At 45.2% G+C, this 21,052-nt stretch overlaps 2 protein-coding genes across 2 annotated transcripts in view; one reads left to right on the forward strand and one right to left on the reverse strand.

The window, feature by feature from the left end:
• Positions 1 to 21,052, reverse strand: part of LOC146763195 (Golgi phosphoprotein 3-like) — a 135,523-nt gene that overhangs the window by 96,612 nt on the left and 17,859 nt on the right. The window lies entirely within an intron of this gene.
• On the forward strand, positions 1,514 to 4,689 carry LOC146763197 (uncharacterized). The gene is given in 2 exon segments (XM_085571336.1): positions 1,514 to 3,066; positions 4,162 to 4,689. Coding segments are annotated over 2 exon segments (1,854 nt in total). The 5' UTR covers positions 1,514 to 1,740.

Below are 21,052 nucleotides of genomic sequence, written 5' to 3' on the forward strand. Positions count from 1 at the left end.
GATTCAGGAGCAAAAAGGGGATTATAACCCAGAGGGATGGGCCACCATAGAAGGAAAGTTAGTCATACCCTCCTATTTATTATGGTCCCTAGTAAGGGAGAAGCACCGGAAAACACATTGGGGAATTGATGCTCTGTATAAATATCTGAATGAAAGGATCATAGCTAGACATTTGCGAGCCACTATCACTCAAGTGACTCGAAAATATGACCTTTGCCTCCAGACAAACCCCAAGAATATTCCCAAACCAAAATTTGGCCAGATTGGGAAGGGCCATGGGCCGGGGCAACAATGGCAGATTGATTTCACGGAATTGCCAAGAAAAGGGGGGTATAAGTTTTTACTGGTCTTAACAGATACTTTTTCAGGATGGCCAGAAGCATTCCCCACCAGGACTTCTAAAGCTCGGGAGGTAACTAAGGTATTGGTACAAGAAATCATACCACGATTTGGGGTCCCGGCTACAATCTCCTCAGATAGAGAATCACATTTTATTGCAAAATTAGTACAACAGGTGAGCCAATACTTGGGCATAGACTGGGAACTTCACACCCTATATAACCCACAATCAAGTGGTCAGGTAGAGAAAATGAATCATTTGATCAAACAACAAATTGTACGATTGGGACAGGAGGCTAATTTGCCGTGGCCTCAATCCCTCCCATTAGCACTACTGCGGATTCGAACCAAACCCAGGACCAAAGAAAAACTGAGTCCCTTTGAATTGCTTTATGGGAGACCATATGGGGTGCAGAAGGGAACGTCTGCCCAGGACGTATCACTAACCTCCTATATGATCGCTCTAAATAAACGACTTAGAGCAATCGAGAAATATGTGGCTGGAACTCAGGGTGCGGGGCTGGATGCACTGGTACATGACGTACAACCTGGAGACTATGTATATGTTAAGTCTCTTACAGAGAAGGCCCTGGAACCACAGTGGGAGGGACCATACCAAGTACTCCTTACTACCTTCACTGCAATCAAGATTAAAGAACAAAGCACGTGGATTCACCACAGCCGGGTTAAGAAAGCTCCAGAAGCCACTTGGAAGATAACACCGGGTGATGGTGAACTGAAACTAAAATTTACTTGGACAAAATGAATGTATCATGGCGGGTGGGGACTTTTACTGAAATGTTGTTTACAATCATAGCTGCATTCCAACAATTAGAAGGTAAACCTAGTCAGAACAACGCTAAATGGCTTTGGTCCCAAGCCTTTACTCAATACACTAGATCCATGGGGAAGTCTTCCAATTTAAAAGGTTTAAATCTAACAACTCTGGTCATGCACAGTAACCAAATATATACACAACAAGAGTGGCAAAAACAGAAGTTGTGGTCACTTCAAGGGACCATAGGAGAGGTAATTGAAATAGGGTGTCGAATGATTAATGGGACTACCCACAGTAAAGTAACCCAAATCAGTGTGAATAAGCGCCAGAAGATCTGCAATCATCCAAGTGAATTAGACTGTTGGTACAAATTCAAATTAAGACAAACTGTTGATGTGGTTTGCCTCTGGGCCCGTGACACTATTGGGCTGTCTTTCAAATTTACAATAAATGCTATAGCCAAACCTGCTACAAGCCACTCCAGCACTCAAGCGCAAACCCAAAATATACCATTCAATCTTGAACCCAGAGTTTATGAAATCGGGCCATATGTTATAAGGAATACGGGTCAACAAAAACTGTTATTTAACCCAGAATGGTCCCTTAAACGTGTTGAACTGTTAATGCAAGCTAATATCTCGACAGTTCAGCCAGCCTGCTCCCCTTTCCTAAGGTCATCCTTCAAAGGATGGACAAAGTGGCTACAAAAACAAGTACACCTCCGAGATAGAATGCGAAGGGATTTAACTGGGATATTAGGGACCGGGTTGGGAGTTTTAAATGGGATTGACTCTGAAATATTAATGAATAAATTAGCTATAGCAACTAGCGATCTGACAAAATTAAAACAGCCTTTACAGTCATCTCTATTAGCACTAGGAAATAGTCAGTGGCAAGTCTCAAGAGTGCTGCCAAAATGGAGAGACTTTGAAGATCAGGACCATAGCTTACTGGTAGATGCATTAGAAGGAGCACAAGAGAACATATCTTTAGCCCTTAGCTGTATACAAGCGCAATTATGGATACAGTCAACAGCTGCTTTAATCATAAGGGAAGGGAGTAAAGGGGTGTTTCCAGCTGAAATACGAAAAGTTGTCTGGGACAGTGCTACAGACTTTGAGAGAGACCTCCAGTCTTGGTGGACCATGGTAAATTTTATATATGATCCTACCACTAACACTGCTACTGCCTTTGTGCTCACTATTCGTAATGCCACGGTTCACACTATTCACCCCATTGTTGCTCTAGGGTTGGGTCATGAAAAGTCAGTACTATACCCCTCAGAACACAGGGCATGGGCCTAGAAAAACCAAGGGAAATGGCAAACCATTAACCTAGAGCCTTGCATTGCTCGAGAACAACAGGGATTCATCTGTGAGAGTAATCTGATTAGTGCTCAAGACGTATGCCTTGACATTGATCAGGGCATTTGCCACTTTGAAATCCACCCAGACACCAACCAACAAACTATACTAGTATATATAGGCGATGTCTGTGTGTGTTTGAGAACTGTGTGTAACGTTATAGAAATTGATAAAAACAAAGTCCCCTTATCTAGTAAAAATCATTCCAATTTCTGTATTTGCAACTTCATCAAGATTACTGGGTGTGACTTTATATACTCAGCACCAGTCGTATCCCACCAGTTAATAAAATCAAACTACACAACCTACAATGAATTACCACCCACACCTATTGGAATGAATTTAACCCTGGTAAAACAATTAATGAAACATCAAGATCTAATCAAAATTATAGAAGAGATTCACAAGAATGGGCAGAGAACTCTGGTTACAGTCCATCATGACATAACTGAAATAAACAGAGTCCTGCAAAAAATAAAACAAGACGGAAGTCATAACTGGTGGGATGCACTATTTGGATGGTCACCGACTGCAACGGGGATCATGAACACTCTGTGTCACCCCATTATTGTTTTATTAATATTAGTTACTATAAGTCTAATAATGTCTATTTTAACACTCTTGTCGAATTGGAATATGTTACAACGTGTGGCCATTCTGACTTCACTCTCTAGAACTCATGGAATCCTGCTAAAAGAAAACTGTCATAATAGTAGGCTAGAATTTAGACCAGGACCCCTGTAGTAAAAGAATTTACTATGTTTTAAGAAAAGGGGGGACTGAAATAAGAGATTTTCCAGAGATCACTTGAGCTAACAAAATGAATGTATCAAAAATGAATGTATCAAAAAACGAATGTATCATGTTTGTAGAATCATGTGTTGAATTTTAAGAAACCTCTGCCATGGCGCAAAAGGCATAGGAAAGAGAGAGAAAAAAAAAAATCTTTAAAGCTTCTTGCAAAAAGACAAATACCAGAGAAGACCAGGAATGCAAAGAACTCAGATAAGGAGGCCCCTCTGTCAAGGATGATGGACTTATCCAGATAAGATAACAGAAGACCAAAAGCACATGCGCAGAGGAGAAGAGTTCAAAAGTTCAATGCAGAGGAAGACTATGGTTTCAGCCTCAAAAGACCACCAGAGACCCCTGTAAAGACCACCACAAAAAACCATGCATGCCCAGAAGGGCGTGGACCTATTTACCATGAGAGGCAAAGACAGGCAGGGCCAGGGGTTGAATATGCATAGAAAAGTTGTGTAATGTATTGCATATAGAACACCTTTGTGAATAAAATTGTGGGACAAACTTCAGCTCGGGGCACAGGATTTTGGAGAGCGATCTCACTTGTGCCGGGCGCTGTCATACATACCCACTTCATAACTACATCGAGTTGTGGAGTCTATTTATTTATTCCGCGTATCGCTTCACCCATCCATGGACCATGCCACAGCCTCTCAGCATCCCGCTCTGCAAACAGGAGCAGGACGCGCAGGGCGCGGGCAAGGGAGGTTTTCCTGGGAATATAAAATTCCGCGCTGGTTTTGGGGCTCTGGGCACCACTTATGCCTGCCCAGTACAAGGGGCTGCTCCTCTCTCCCAGTGTGTTTGTGCTGCCGCGGAATAAAATCGATTGTTGCCCAGTTCCCTGATTCGTGGCCCCACCCCCTTCCCCCCCAGCTTCGGGACCGGCAGCAGCGATGCTGCTGCGGACCAAGCCGGTGCTCCTTCCTGCTGCCTCTACCTCAGAGGGACAGAGCTCGGGGCAATCTGGGTGAAGTGGAGGGAGTGGTGTGCTGGGTGCAGGGCCTGAAACAATCAGGCTGGAATTGTTTAGAACTGGGCTCTTGGCCACTGGATTGTAGGGTGGAGTTGCAGCTGATGGGGCACCATCATGGGGTGCGGCGGCGGGAGCCGCTGCACTCCGCAGGCGCGGCCCCCCTGCCACGAGCAGCACGGGGGGAGCAGTCTCCCCCGCGGTGGCAGGATCTGTTGCATTCTCTGGCCACTGCCCCCCCGCCACATGGCACGCCGCCAGCTCCAGCGGCGCGGGCAGCGCAGCTGCATCTCTGCGCGTTTGCGGCTGCGGCAGCAGTCACAGCACCTCTGCTGGTCCTGGTATCAGCGGTGGCGGTCAGCTCGGCGCCAGTGGTGGCAGTGGACTTGCTGCAACCAGAGCGGTGGGTGGAGCGAAAGTCAGAGCATTGAACCCTGCTGTCAGCAGGGGTGGTGCCATGGCAGGCAGGGCGTGGAAGGCAGACACCAGCCCTGGCGTGGGAGTCACTCCCACAGTGGGCAGGGCGAAGAACAACATGGGTGTCCCGCCCAAGACGTGCTGTTAGATGACTGATGCCGGCACTGTAAATGAAATCAAATCAGCTGGTCCGCATGGCGCGCAGATGGGAGGACCGGGAGGCAGAGCCTGCCCCGCTGGCAGAGTCGAAACTCCCGTGGGTGGCGGTGGGCGTGCCAGGGGATGGACCAAAGGCTGAATTGCTGTCTGCGCAGGCTCCATCAGCAAAGAAGTCGGGGGGGTGCCAGCCCCCACTCAGTCACGTGCTGTGGGCAGCACCGGCCTCCCCACGAATGCAGTCCGAAAAGCGGGGGGCTGCGGTGCCGCAAGCAGTGGCAGCTCCCACTGGTCCGGGGCTGCCCCATGCAGTCTTTGCAATGCCGGGTGTGCCGAAGCTGATAGTTGTGGCAAAGGCACCATGGCTGCCTCCTGAAAGGCAGATGATGTCAATGGCACCGAGCTCAGGGCAGGGTGTACCTGTGCAACTGATCGCGGCGCAGGCTGTGCCGCAGTCTGTGTCCGGAACCCCAAAATGTCCCAGTCAGAACCACTGCTTCTGTGCAGGGCTATGTCAATGCCCACCCAGACTGGAGCCAGCACGGACTCTGTAGCATCCCCCTTGCATATCTGCTTCATGAGGCAGCGTCCCAAGTTGTGCCAGATACTACAATCAAAGGTGCGTCTAAGGTCTGCAGAAAATCCTCAGTCCCAAGCCCAACCCAAGAGCCTCATGAGCTCATCATCAGAGATCTGGATTCCCATATGAGGGACAAAGGCTCGCCAAGCGGTCAAGACAACCCGGTCAGTTGCAGATTGCTGGTTTCCCATTGTTAGGAAACCTTCCCTTAGCAGACATCCACTTTTAGAGACAGACAGTCCGCTACTTCAGGGAAAACTGTCCCACTCAGTTCCGGCTTCTAGGAGCCGATCCACAGTCCAAACAGGACCAAGCCTTCTCTAGAAGGCATGCGGTTTCAGTGTTACCTCTCAAGAAGGCAAAGGTGTCCGGCCAGAGCCTCCAAGTTGCTGGTGTGGAACCGCAGTGACAAGGAGAGCCCCCCTGCAAGACGCTAGGGTTCAGGCCCTCAGCTGAGGCCGTAGTTCACGTCTGGTCACCAGATTATGCCGTTGAGGCAGGATGGTATGAAAGGACTCCACTTCAGAAGGCTTGAGAGTAGAATTCTGATTTATTTCAAATACATCGCTCTTTTATAGAGAATATTGTCCAGACCAATTCTATTGGTCCTGAAGTAAAAACATCTCAACCATTCGTGTGCAGTGAATGATGCACAGTGGCAGAACTTATCTATAAACAATGTGAACAACAAGAGATAAAAAGAATTATTTACATTCTTTCTCAACTGTTTCCTAGGCTTCTACCTGGTTAGAAACCTTCATTTTCTCTCTGACTGAACTGAGAATATCTACAACTCACTAAATCACAGAATTCACAGAATGACTAGGTTGGAAGACACCTTAAAGATCATAGAGTCCAACCCATGCCCTAACAACTCAACTAAACGATGGCACTGAGTGCCACATTCAATCTTTTCTTAAACACATTCAAGGATGGTGACTCCACCACCTCCCGAAGCAGATAATTCCAGAACTTTATCACCCTTTCTGTAAAAAACTTCTTGCTAATATCCAACCTATATTTCCCTTGATGCAGCTTGAGACTGTGTCCTCGCATTCTGTCAGTTGCTGCCTGAAGAAAGACCAACCCCCACCTGACTACAACCACCTTTCAGGAAGTTGTAGAGAGTGATAAGGTCACCTCTGAGTCTCCTTTTCTCTAGGCTAAACAACCCCAGCTCTCTCAGTCATTCCTCATGGGGCTTGTGTTCCAAGCCCCTCACCAACCTAGTTGTCCTCCTCTGGATGTGCTCAAGCATCTCAATATCCTTCCCTAAATGAGGAGCCCAGAACTGGACACAGTACTCAAGATGCAGCCTCACCAGTGCCAAGTATAGGGGAAGGAAGACCTCCCTGGTCCTGCTGGCCACACTTCCTGATACAAGCCAGGATGCCGTTGGCCTTCTTGGCCACCAGGGCACACTGCTGGCTCATGTTCAGCTGGCTATCGACCAGTACCCCCAGGTCCTTTTCCGCCTGAGCACTGTCCAGCCACACCGTCCTCATCCTATAATGTTTCCAGGGGGTATTGTGGACAAAATACAGGACTCGGCACTTGGATTTATTAAACTTCAACTTGTTAGACTCTGCCCATCCATTCAACCATTCCAAGTCTCTCTGCAGAGCCCTCCTACCCTCCAACAGATCGACACATGATCCTAGCTTAGCATCGTCCGTAAACTTAGTAATGAAAGACCCAATCCCCTCATCCACGTCAATAAAGATATCAAACAGAACTGGCCCCAGCACAGACCCCTGACGGACACCACAGGTGACTGGCCACCAGCTGTATGCAGCACCATTCACCACCACTCTCTGGGCCAGTTCTTAACCCAGCAGAGTGCTCCTGTCCAAGCCATGGGCTACCAGCTTTTCCAGGAGTATGCTGTGGGAGACAGTGTCAAAGGCCTTGCTGAAGTCCAGGTACACAACATCAACAGCCTTTCCTGCATCCACCAGGTGGGTCACTTGGTCATAAAAGGAGATCAGGTTGGTCAAACAAGACCTACCCCTCCTAAACCCATGCTGGTTGGGTCTAATACCCTGGTTGTCCTGTAAGTTCTGTGTGATGGCACTCAATATAAACTGTTCCATAACCTTACCTGGTAGAGAGGTCAGGCTAACCAGCCTATAATTGCCAGGATCCTCCTTCCCACCCATTTTATGAATGGGTGTCACATTGGCCAGCTTTCAGTAATCAGGAACCTCACCAGTGAGCCAGGACTGCTGGTAAATGATGGAGAGTGGCTTCGCAAGCTCATCTGCCAGCTCCCTCATCACCCTGGGATGGATCTCATCTGGTCCAAAGATTTATGAATGTCCAGGTGGCGCAGCAGTTCTCTGACTACCTCCTCTTGGATAATAGGGGGACCACTCTGCTCCCTGATATCATCGAGAAACCCAAGAGGACAGCTGTCCTGAAGGCAAGTCTTCTCACTAAAAACTGAGACAAAGAAGGCGTTAAGCACCTCTGCCTTCTCCTCATCTGCAGTTACTAAGTTCTTTTCTGTATCGAATAAAGAACAAAGGTCAGTCTTACTCTTCCTTTTACCATTAATATATTTATAAAAACATTTTTTATTATCCTTTACAAAAGTCACCATTTTAAGTTCAAACTGAGCTTTAGCCTCCCTATTTTTTTTCTATATACTAGAGTAGCCCTCTTAAATACTTCCTGAGAGACCTGACCCTCCTTCCAAAGATAATACATCCTTTTTTTATACCTGAGTTCCTCCAAAACCTCCTTGCCCATCCAGGCCAGACGTTTGCCTTGTCAACTTGTCTTTCAGCAGACAGGGACAGTCTGTCCCTGTGCCCTCAAAATCTGCATTTTGAAGCATGCCCAGCCTTCCTGAACTATTTTATTTTTAAGGACTACTTTCCAAGGAACTCTGAATAAGTCTCTTGAATAGGCCAAAGTCTGTCCTCCGAAAGTCCAATGTAAAAGTCTTATAATGCTCCTCTAGACTTCACCAAATATTGTGAATTTTATAATTTCATAATCACTATTCCCCAAAAGGCCGCCAACCACCACATCTCCCACCAACCCATCTCTATTTGCAAATAACAGATCTAACATAGTCCCTCCCCTGGTGGGCTCACCCACCAGTTGCGACAAAAAGTTGTCCTCCACAAACTCTAAAAATTTCATGGACTGCCTCTTTTCAGCTGTACTAAGTTCCCAACAAATGTCTGGCAGGTTGAAATCACCAACAAGAACAAGAGCAGATTATCCAGAAACATTCTCTAGATGCTTAAAGAATGTTTTGTCCACCACTTCTTCCTGGTTGGGTGGACAATAACAGACTCCCAGTAGGATGTCAGCCTTATTGGCCTTCCCCTCTAATTCTTACCCATAGGCATTCAAATTTGTCATCATTACTTTCAATACCTATGGCATCCAAAGCCTCTCTGTCCTGGATTGCAAGATAAGTGTGTATTCTATTTGCCATCTGTTAGAGGTGTGGCAGTTATCTTCTGTTAATTGGGCAGTTTTCTTTATCTCTTCCATACCAATCCTCCCTCCGGGAAATATGTTCTGTTAACAGGCCATTGAGTCTCACTGCATGACTGATGAAAAATTACATAATCCCATTGTGAGATGCTCTGCCCAGGGGGAGGAGTCAAGCATTCCTTCTTGGATATAATCTGAGATTTTGGGACACCAGGGCAGCCTTTTCTACTGGATTCCCAGAGGAATACCAGACCCATTTACACCACTGCTGGATCTTCAGAGAAAGACTACACCCTTCTACAGGATCACTGCTTCAACAGAACCACATCTGCCACTCCAGGAGGACTGCAGCCACCATTTCAATTGGACTACTACCAACACCCTGACCAACAAGATGTCAGGTCGCATTCTGACTCTGTCAGTGTTGTTTTCTATTACTGCATTGTTTATTTTTTTCCTTTTCTTCCCTAATAAAGAACTGTCAATCCTGCTCCCATATCTTTGCCTGAGAGTACCTTAATTTCAAAATTATAACAATTTGGAGGGAGGGGGTTTACATTTTCCATTTCAGGGGAGGGTCCTACCTTCCTTAAGCAGACACCTTTCTTTTCAAATCAAGACACTCCCTATTATAAAGGGCCACCCCTCCACCTCTTCTCCCTTTCCTATCTCTCCTGAAGCGCTTGTAGCCATCCAGGGCAGCACTCCAGCCATGTGAGTCATTCCACCATGTTTCTGTGATGGCAATTACATCATAGCTCTGCTGTTGCACCATGGCCTCCAGCTCTTGTTTATTGCTCATGCTGTGTGCATTAGTATACGTGCAACTCAGCTGGGCTGCTGATTTCACTCCTATCTCAGGCTTACCACATTTGGGCCTGCTTCCAGACAGCCCAACAGCATCCTCTTCAAACCTAGTTTAAAGCCCTCTCAACAAGTTCGGCCAGGTCACAAGCTGAAAACCTTCTACCCTTAACAGAGAGATGGAGCCTGTCTGGTTCCAGTAGAGCAGGTGCTGTAAAAGTTGCCCCATGATCAAAGAATCCAAAATTCTGCGGATAGCACCAACCCTTGAGCCATTTATTGATAATGTGAGCTCTCCTTTTCCTTTCACCGTTTTTCTCAGCCACCAAAGGGACTGAGGAAAAGACTACCTGTACACCTGTCCTATCAACTACTTGTCCCAGTGCCCTAAAGTTCCTTTTAATTGCCCTGACACTCCTCTTTTCAATCTCATCACTTCCCGCCTGGAGTATCAGCAGTGGCTAATAATCAGAAGGCTGAATCAGCCCAGAAAGTCTCTCAGTAATATCCTGTACCTGGGCCCCAGGGAGGCAGCAGACCTCTTTACCTCTCTGTGGGGTGGGTCCAGTCAACATATGGGGCCCTCTGTTCCCCTCAGAAGGGAATTACCATTACAATTACCCTTCTTTCCTTTTTGATGTTAGAGGTGGTGATCCTTCTCACAGATTAATCATAATTGGGATGCTCACTGTGCAGATAATTTTCTTCTAAATCATCTGGCTGATTCTCTAGATCCAGGGGTTCATACCTATTCTGAAGTGGCGCCTGCCTTGGGAGTGGGGGTCGGGAAGAATTTTTATTATTACCTCCTCAAGTAGGTACCTACTTCCATTCCTCTTCATCTACCAGGTGTCCTTCTATTGTCTGACAGTGAGAGGCATGGGAGTCCTCTGACTCTTGGTGGGCCTCCCTCAAGGATGGAAGGGCTGAACTCCACCAATCTTTCACTTTCCCTAATACTGCTTAGTCTTTCAACTTCCTCTCTAAGCTCAGCCATCAGTGAAAGGAGATCATTCACCTGTTCACACCACAGGTAGGTTTCCTCCACAACGCCCCCTGAAACCATTATAAGCTCAATCAATTTACACAGGAATGGGTCTGAACAGACACATCCTTTTTGGAGTGTTCCATCTGATTACATACACTCGTACTAACTACAGTTTTGGATCGCGTACAAACCATTACTACCAGAAATGCTAAAACCTACCAACCAACAGAAACACCGCGCACAACACACATGCATGTCATTAAATATAGATTTCTAGGAATATAATATAGATTATATACATGACCAATACTTTGGAAAGTTATAAAAAAGCTCTGGATCTCTAGAAAGTAATTACTGAAATATGTCACAGACTTTTTTTTAAAGGCCATAAATACAAGGTTGGAAAGGCATTTAAGAATTTGGATAAGTCAACTCAGAGCTGATATGAGAGTAGCTCTTACTGTCAAAGAAGTGAGACATTCTGTAAATTAAGATTTTGGTTGGCACCAAACATTTCTTTTCCAAAAAACATGCAAGATGGTGTGTAATATATACAAAAAGAAAGACTCCTACACTCTACCATTTTCAATTAAATAGCCTCTTTGCATAAAAATAATTTTTTAAATCAGACAACACACAAGCAAACTTACAGCTGTGGCATGATAAATATATACTTCTTTCTATTTCCAGAAAGTGCTACATTATTATGCAAACAATTCAAGTGCTAGAATTTTTTTTTCCTTGTTTAGCAATGAAAATTGAACTTATTTTAAAAGTATTTTTCAGTTAAGTGACCTTAACTATACCACTCCAAGTGTTGGAAATGTTACAATGTTTAAATTTTTTTTTTATAACCCTAACTCGAACTCAATCTACACTTATGAAGAACAACAATAACAGAACTCTGGGATAATGCATGTAACACTGCCCAGTCTAAAATTCACTTTCTAACTGCCTTTCATTTTATATTCATACTTAATAGTACTCCTAAAATCCTTACCTAGCACCCTCTACTTGAAAGTAAAACACAAGATCTGTTGTAACCAAACTGAAATGAAACAAAGGGGGAACCTTCTGAAGGAGAAACATCACCAGAGTTACCCAAAACCTGTTCTCAGGAAATTCCAAGTTCTTCTTTTATGAAAGACACAAACAAAAAGACTTCAAAATTTAGTAATGAATGCAATTTCTGAAAGATCATTTAGAGACAGCAGAAATAAAATGTTTTAACCCTTTTTAGCATGATAGTCCCATCATAAAGGGAGATGGCCAATCTGGAAATAAACAGCCAAGATAGACAATTACAGCTCCTGAGGAATCTGAAAGTCCTAGTTCTAAGGCAATATATCTGACAGTCTATCAAGAAGACATGAAACTTCAGGGTTTCTCTGCTAGGAGGCACAAAGTATGTTAGAGAAAGCTTTCACTTCAGCAAACAGTACATTCTGAAAATACAGATAGCCTGTTTTCCCTTAGAAGAATATTTCAGAGGAAAAATTTCAGCCAGCTCTACTTGGATGCTGAAAGATAGAAAACCTAGAGTTCCTGAACTGTGTTGGAGTTTGATTTTACTTTCATTAATTCTGTATGGATGGCATTCAAATACTGTGTCAATGGTAGCAATATACAAGTTGTGAGACATAAAACTATTGTTTTGTTTATACATAAACTAGTTAACTTTCTTAAACAATGGTTTCTTCCTTTCTATCTATTCTTTCTGATATGCGGCAGACTATTTTTATTATATGTTCTTGCATTTGGTTTGCATGGCAAGGTTAGGGTGGTAGGCTACAGGGGTGGCTTCTGTGAGAAGATGCTGGAAGCTTCCCCCATGTCAGAGAGAGTCAGTGCCAGTCAGCTCCAACAGGGACCCACTGCTGGCCAAGGCCAAGTCAATCAGTGATGGCTGTAGCAACACCTCTGTGATAATATATTTAAGAAGGGGAAATAAGCTATTGTGGAGAAACAATTGCAGCCAGAGAAAAGTGAGAATATGAGAGGAACAACTCTGCAGACACCAAAGTCTGTGAAGAAGGAGGCAGAGGAGGTGTTCCAGGTGCTGGAGCAGATTCCTCTGCAGCTCATGGTGAAGACCATGGAGACACAGGTTGCCCCCCTGCATCCCATGAAGGTCTGCAGGGGAGCAGAGATCCATCTGCAGCCCATACAGGACCCCACACTAGAGCAGGTGGATGCCTGAAGAAGGCTGTGACCCTGTGGGAAGCTTGCCCTGGAGCAGGATTGTGGCAGGAAGAGGAGCTCCTGCTGGAGCAGGCTTGCTGGCAGGATTTGTGACCCTGTGGGGGAGCCCATGCTGAAGCAGCCTGTGCCTGAAGGACTGCACCCCATTAGAGGGACCCGTGCTGGAGCCTGTGGGAAGGACTCATGTTGGAATAGTTTGTGAAGGACTGTTTTCTGTGGAAGGAGCCCCATGCTGGAGCAGAAGAGTGTGAAGAGTCCTTCCCCTAAGGAGGCAGGAGCAACAGAAAGAACATGTGATGAACTGATGACAACCTCCATTCCTTATTCCTCTATGCTGCTGGGGTGAGGAGGAAGTAGACAATTCAGGAATTGAGCCTAGGAAGAAGGGAGGGGTGGGGGAAACTGTTTTAAATATTTTTTTTTATTTCTCATTATCCTACTCTAATTTGATTGATGTTAAATTAATTTTTATTCCCCAAGTCGAGTCTGTTTTGACCATGATGGTTATTGGTGAGTGATCCCTCCCTGTACTTATCTTTCCCCATGAGCCTTAGAAATAATTGTCAACAGATGTATAGCCTGAGATGGACGTACTAAAACAAATACAGAACTTGGAGAAACTTTGAAAGTCCATTTAGGTCATTTGTAGGATTAGGCAAAGCAAATTGAGTAGTCTGCTAGTATAAATTATATATGCAATGATTTTGATGTTGCATAGCACCACTGGCAAAAAGTATGCTTGCTTCTAACATTTACACAGCTGTGTCATGAAGTGAGAATACCCAAATGATTGCTCTGAGCAGCTATCTCAATACTGAGAAAAAGATTCATGTTTTGTATATACATAAATTCAGATATCTTTTCTTAGAAATACTTAAAGTGGTAGAAATGATGAGGGGGAGGGGGAACAGGAAAATAAACTGAAGACAAAAGGATACCCCAGTGTTTAATTACTTTCAAGGTATAAGCATCTCTTTTGAACCATTACTTTCTGTGCACACCAACTATTCTTTGAGGGAATAATTTCAGTTTTATTGACCTTTCAAATCAATGATGCACATCTCATTTTAACCTTGTAAAAAAACATGTAACTTGAGAAGGTATACCCTCCCTCATGTCTTAATTTTTACTCATTTGAGGGCTAAACCAAACAATGAAGTCCAAGAAAGCGTGAACGGCTTCTAAAGAAAAGTATTTATTTTTTCACCCCATTGCTGCTATCTCTTTTGACGCCTCAACTAGATGAGAACATGACCTGTCTGAAAGCTAATGTTCAGTCTCTTCACCTGATTCAGTGAGAAGATGAGCAAATTGCAGAGGCAGCATAGAAAAGGGAAGGAACACAGTTGGGACAGAAAACAAAAGGCAAGAGCATCTCCTTCTGTGAAACTCCACAGTTCAATGGACAAACCTACTTCAAAAACTGAATAGTTTTCACAACCTGAATAGTTACAGCTAGAACTATTAAGTTAGTCTTTGTGATAAAGAGCTCAAAAAAATTACTAAAAAAAAAACCAAAAAATTGGGCTACCTATACCGAAGTCATTCATGAGCACTGTCTGCTCAGAAAACACAAGGGACATAATGCTTAAGATATGCACTATATTCATTGCTACCTTGAGCTTCCTATTCTGGACCTCAGCAATGATTACCTTATTCAACATTATTTGAAGTTTTATTCTTTAAATATGACAGGACAGCACTAGTAACACAGAAGACAGAACATAATAATACAAAATCATAATCTGTCACCCCTTTGAAACCTACTTAAAATGACAGGCATAGATGATTTTTCTCAACATATGAGCTGTGGCGAGTTGTATTTCATAATGGATTTGATCATAATTGTGACAGAACTCTCATGTTTTTAGTCAAGGAGTTCCAGTTTGAAGTAGTAATTTTTGGATCTATAGAAAGACAGCTGGGGAGGGTAGAGGGGAAAGGAATAACAGCATATGCTGTCCAAGTACATTGTAACAGGTTAAAAATTAATAGGAATTTTGATCTGCCACAGTTTTCATGTCAAAGATGGCTGTTTCCTTCCCCTTGCATCCTATTGGCAACATAAGAATCTGCTGCAAGCAACTTTACAACTTTAATCTGCTTCATAGCTATGATTATTGATGACAAACACTGCTTTTAAGTATTTTGACTTTAATGAAGAGTACTAGCAGACTGAGGAGCATAGGACTATCATATTCCCAAAAGGTGAGAACCGTATTAATATACTGTTTCTTTTTGTAGTCTCTCTACAATTACTAATATTCTTTTATTTTTTGAAAGCAGCTGAGATCATCTGAAGAACTTCTGAAAAAATCTTCTTAAAACTGCTCCCAAATCCAAAGAGATAAAATACAAAATACAAGCAGCATCCTATATAAAGGATAATGAAAGTACCTGATTTATTATAAATTATGTTTTAGCATAGACTTTCAATCCTTTCTGTTGACCCAAAAGCTTCATTTTATGAATTCCAAATTCCAAATTCATAGATCAGTATTACTTTACAACAGAAACACTACATCCTCTTGGATATTCACATCAAGTCATACAATGAAATGGAGGTTCTATCAAGACATAGGTAGGAGAGGACAAAGAAGAAGTGAACATCAGCTTCTGACACTTTTACACGATTCTCTGGCTCCTACCCTTTTAGCTGAAAGCAAAATTGCTGATTAGGAAAAAAGAAAAATTGAAAAATTGCCTGCTATTGTTGCAGGTTAATAAATCTCTTCTTTGTGATAATGTAACTATAAGCAGTTAGATCAGTCAATAACTGTTACTGTAATAAGTTTATGTATTCTTTAAATAAGAAAAACTTTTAAAAGCTAGAATTTTATTTAGAAACATCATCATTCTATAAGGAATAACAAATACAATTTCTGAATCTCTTGAAGGGAGTGAAAGTCATCAACATTGATGCTATATATATGCTTAATTTGAGACTATTTTATAAAATCTTTGTCCAACAAATCTGATACCAGACTTTTCAAGCCAATACTAAAAATTTCAAACACCTCCTTTATCAGAGCAGAAATTTCTTATATTAGAAATAAGATTATGATATGCAAACCATCAAAATATTCATAAGTTTTTGTATAGGTCCAATTTTTTAAAGGCACTTTTAGGGAGAGACTTATTTGGGCAGTTACAAGAAACCATTACATTCAAAAATGGGGAGGCTACTCTGGAGGTGAATAATCAAAAGTACATAGCAGTGTTAACATTAACAGCCATTGAAAATAAGGAAGAAATTAGTGAAGAGATATTAAGTCAAGTATTCCCTCAGGTATGGGACTCTGATGTACCAGGGAGGGTGAAAAATGCCCCTGCCCCCCGGGGTACAACCAGTGAGAATTAAGCAGTACCCCCTGAAAAAAGAAGACAGGGAAGGAATCAGACCAATAATTGAAAATTTCCTGCGGTTACGGTTATTGAAGGAATGTGATTTCAATACTCCCATTCTACCCGTTCAGAAACCTGATGGGTCATATCGGATACTACATGATTTGACAGCTGTCAATAAGATAACAAAATATTTATCTCCTGTAGTAGCAAATCCATATACCCTACTAACTTAACACCTGAGCTAACCTGGTTTTCCATTTTAGATCTGAAAGATGCCTTATTTTGCCTCCCTATCCATGAAGCCAGCCAGAAAATTTTTGCATTCAAAGGGGAAAGACCTAAAAGCAGGCACTAAACCCAGGTCACATGGGCCATGTTGCCTCAGGGCTTCAAAAATTCCCCAACTCTGTTTGGGGAACAACTTGCAAAAGATCTAGAGTCCTGGGAAGCCCCACAGGAAGAAGGAAGGCTATTGCAGTATGTGAATGATCTTCTAGTAGACACTCAGACAAAGGAAGCATATGTGGCCTGGATGGTAAGCCTTTTGAATTTCCTAGGGCTCAAAGGATACAGAGTATCAAAGAAAAAGGCACAGGTGGTGAAGCAGACAGTAATCTACCTGGGGTATGAGGTCAGTGTTGGGCAACGGACTTTAGGGCAGGCTTGCAAGCAAGCAATATGCCATACCCCGAAACCTCAGACAATAAAGGAACTCTGAGCCTTCTTAGGCATGGCAGGGTGGTGCCGGCTGTGGATTTATAAGTATGGACTGCTCATCAGACCCCTCTATGCTCTTATTTCCAATGGAAATAGAGATCTCCAGTGGACAATGGAGCCCACATGGGCCTTTCACCAGATAAAGAGTGTCCTCATGTCAGTTCCAGCTTTGAGACTTCCAGATGTAAGTAAATTATTCTTTCTATTTTCCCACGAAAAACAGGGAATTGCCCTGGGAATATTGGTTCAGGACTTGGGTCCATATCGGAGGGCAGTGGCTTACTTTTCCAAGCAACTAGATGCAATGCCAAAGGATGGCCAGGTTGCCTCAGAGCTGTAGCAGCAGTCATGCTGCATATTAAAGAAGCATGCAAGTTTACCCTGGGACAGAAAATTACTGTACTAGTGTCCCACACAGTACTGGAAGTTAACAGTGGCCACTGGCTCTCACTACAGAGGTTCCTGAAATACCAGGCCACCATAGTAGAACAAGATGATGTAGAGATAGTAGTAATATTATCAACCCAGCTTCTTTTCTCAGTGGGAATCAAGGAGAAGCAGTACACCACAATTGCCTGGAGACTACTGAAGCTACTTACTCCAGCTGCCCACACTTAAAGGACACTCCTTTGGACCATGCAGAGACCTGGTTCACTGAGAGGAGTAGCTACATTGCCAGTGGAACGCAACATGCTGGATATGCAGTCACTACCTGCAGAGAGGTAATAGAATCTGGACCCTTACCAACAGGCACCTCTGCACAGAAGGCTGAGATAATTGCACTGACGCATGCCTTAGAAATGGCAAAAGGAAAGAGAATAAACATCTATACAGACTCAAGGTAAGCATTCAGAGTTGTGCATGCACATGGAGCCATCTGGAGTAAGAGGGGACTGCTGACCTCACAAGGAAAAAACATGAAACATGTGCAAGACGTAATCCGGCTGCTGGAAGCAGTTCAGCTGCCTGAAAAGGTAGCAATTATGCATATTAAGGCTGTCCTGGGTTGTAAGATAAGCTTGTATTCTATTTGCCATCTGTTGGAGGTTGGGCAGGTTTGTTATCTCTTCCAAGAACAATGGTTTGCTCCGAAGAGGTAATGGTTTGTTAATGGGCCATTGACTGACTCAATGCAGGGCTGGTAACGTAACATCATCCCATTGTGAGATGCTCCACCCAGAGGGGGAAGCCTGTGGGAACTCAAAATGTCTCTCAGACATTTTTAGAGGTTCCAGGCCTTGGTCAGAAGCATTCTAGACCCTGGCAGAAAGCTGAAAAACAACTGTGATTTTGAGTTTGAGCCATGGAATGAATTACCAACTTTGGAGGTGGAACAAGCAATCACAAAAGGTTAGATAGTATAGTATAAGTAGTTACGAAGTAGAGGGGAAATTTTTTTAGTATTGTACAGGGGGGTTTTCACTTTGTACATGGGGGTCAGAAGTTCTAAGATGGAGGAAAGTGGGCTGAACCCATCCTTCTTCCTTCTTCTTCCTTACCTCCATGTTCTTGGTGATGTTGGCACTCACAGACTGGTTTAGAGTAGAAAAACACTTGGCAACGTAGGTAGTAGGTATTGGGGAATAATTGTAAACATGTTATATGTAATATATCTTATAAAAGATAGCAGCAACCCTGGGCAGAGAGAGAGACGAAGAAGACAGCAGATAGAGAGGATGTCAGGGTGTGTGTGTGCCTCTACCCAGGCCACTGATCAAATAGCTGCAGTCCAAGAACATAATCTGTTAGATAACTAGCAATAAACTACCTTGGGACCGAACAGCTAAGCCTGCGGAGTTTTTCTTTGGAAGCACGGGTTGGAGGAGGAATTTCACCACCACATGTGGCCCCAAAACAAGGCTGGGGTTCCCACATCTGGCGTCCCTGGGTGGGCATCAGCAAAAAGAAGAAAAAGAAACATCAAACAACCTCCAACCTTCATCGGCAGAAAAAGAAAGAAGAAAAAAAAAAGAAGAGCAGCACACACTCTCCGCATTTTCAAGAAGAGAGGGAGCGGAAAGCTCAAGATAAGAACTTGACCTTCACCAAGGCATTTCGTCTGGAGGACAGCCAGGAGGAGAGAAACCAGAAGCGCGCCTGGGATTCCTCGCCTGTGACCTGCTGGATGATGGACAGTGCCATCTCCGGACTGACTTCATGCTGACTCAGCTTTTGGTGAGAATGGTTGAAATTAAGAACATGGGGAGGGAAGGAATTTTTCCCAAGGACACACCAAAGATATTTTTTAGCCCTATAGGGCGAAACTTCTACCCATCAGGTAGAGACAGCCCAAATGAAATGAAAGCTTTGTTATCATAGGTGCGGTGTAGTCACTCACACACAGATATATATTTTTTCTTGGGATTGAATTTTTGGCAAAAGATCAATAAGTAACTTTATTACTGAGCCACAAAAAGACAAAAAGATAAGACTGCTGCAAAACTTTTGCTTTTAACAAGGACAATATTATAGCCAGCTCTACAGCACGGCACGTCCAGCCGGACAGCTGGGGCTTCTATGGGAGCACAAAGGGGGAAGATTGCCCAGCCAGCAGCTCGGCGCAGTTTTCCTCACCACAGATCCAGGGAAAGCAGGACTGCCTTCCATGGACAATCAGGGGATGGTTTGTCATCATGCCCTGTGTGTCCGGGTTCCCACTGTTCCTCAGTTTCCCTCGAACCTCAATCCCTGAGCTCCTCCAATGCAAATCCCCCAGACGGAGAGATAAGCCAAGCACAGCCGCAGCCCCCGGTGGGGGAAGGGACCAAGCGCTGCTCGAGTCCAAACCCGTGGCGGGAGGGGCAGCGGCGGCGGCGGCGTCTCCGGTGCGGGAGGGTGCAAAGTGAGTGCAGAGCAGAGAGGGAAGAGGAGGGGAGAGGAGAAATCTCTCGTGGCTGCTCGGGCTGGGAGTTCAAAACAGCCCGCGGTGCAGGCGAGAGTTGGGGCAGCGGGAACAGCGCAGACACAGGGCGGCAGGGGCGCGGGTGCAGCGGCCAGGCGTCCCGAGCGTCCCGTGACGCGTTTGGTGTCGAGAATCCGTGAAGCCGCAAGAGCGGCCACCCAAGAGGCGGGGGGCAGCTCCCGGACCGCGGCAGCCAGTCCCGCTGAGGAAATAGCAGAGGGACAGCGAAAGGCGTCCCTTGCTGCAGCTCAGGCGGCGGGCACGCGCGTGAAGGTTGAGCGGAGCCTGAGAGCCACGGGTGCAGGAATTTCTCGCATCTGGAACGCGTGGGGCGGGCGCAGGCGGGGCGGGGCCAGTGCGCGCGGGCTGTGGGTGCTGGGACAGTCAGGAGAGGGGCAAAGCGAGATGGGAGACATCGGGGCCGAAATGGGAACAGAGAGGGTGATTGTGTCAGTGCGGGGCGGGGACGGCAGTGGCTCTGAACCAGGTGCTGCGAGCTGGAGTTAGGCGAAAGCACGGCCGGGACCAGAGCAGGAGCGTCCTCACCCCCGGGGTGACGCAGGCAGGGACGAGGCGTGGCCAGGATGACTCAGGGCATGGTCCATCGCGGTTCCCATGGCAACAGCCAGCACAAACCCACAGCCACCCCTGTGAGTTTCAGACGGCCAGAACAGAATAGTTATTGCATAAAAAATTAGTTACACATGAATCGGTTGTTAGAAGAAATGTTAGACTGAAAGTTTATCAGGGATTAGTACGGGGTTTGCGAATGTAAATCAATTGTCGGATGTACATATTGGAGAGCGAAGTGCATGGAACCGTGGCGCGGGGTCTTTCGCATCTCGGGCGCGGCACAGGCACTGACAGCGTCAGCGGCGGCCGCCAGCCAGCCAAGTGCCCACAGACTGCGCGGTGACCGCGGGGTAGAATCCCGAGCGCGGGACGCGGCGCGGGGCGCGGCGGCGGCGGGGAGCGGCGGTCGCGCGCTGATGACGTCAGCAGAGCGCCGAATCACGCTGAGCAGGGACAGCCACCGGGGCCGGGCGGGACGATCCAGGCTGGGACTGGAACGGTGCCGGGTTCAGTCGGGCATGAGAGGGGACATTCCCGAGCTCACGGCCGTGGCCGGGGTCGGCGCGGCGGGGTGCAGTCGGGGCTGGTGTTCCTTCTCTCGTTCCCATGGCGACACAGACAGAGACGGGTGAATCCAGGATGCACACTACGTTT

This window comes from Lonchura striata, chromosome W (assembly GCF_050655825.1).
Source record: "Lonchura striata isolate lonStrDom1 chromosome W, ASM5065582v1, whole genome shotgun sequence".
Lineage (NCBI taxonomy): Eukaryota > Metazoa > Chordata > Aves > Passeriformes > Estrildidae > Lonchura > Lonchura striata.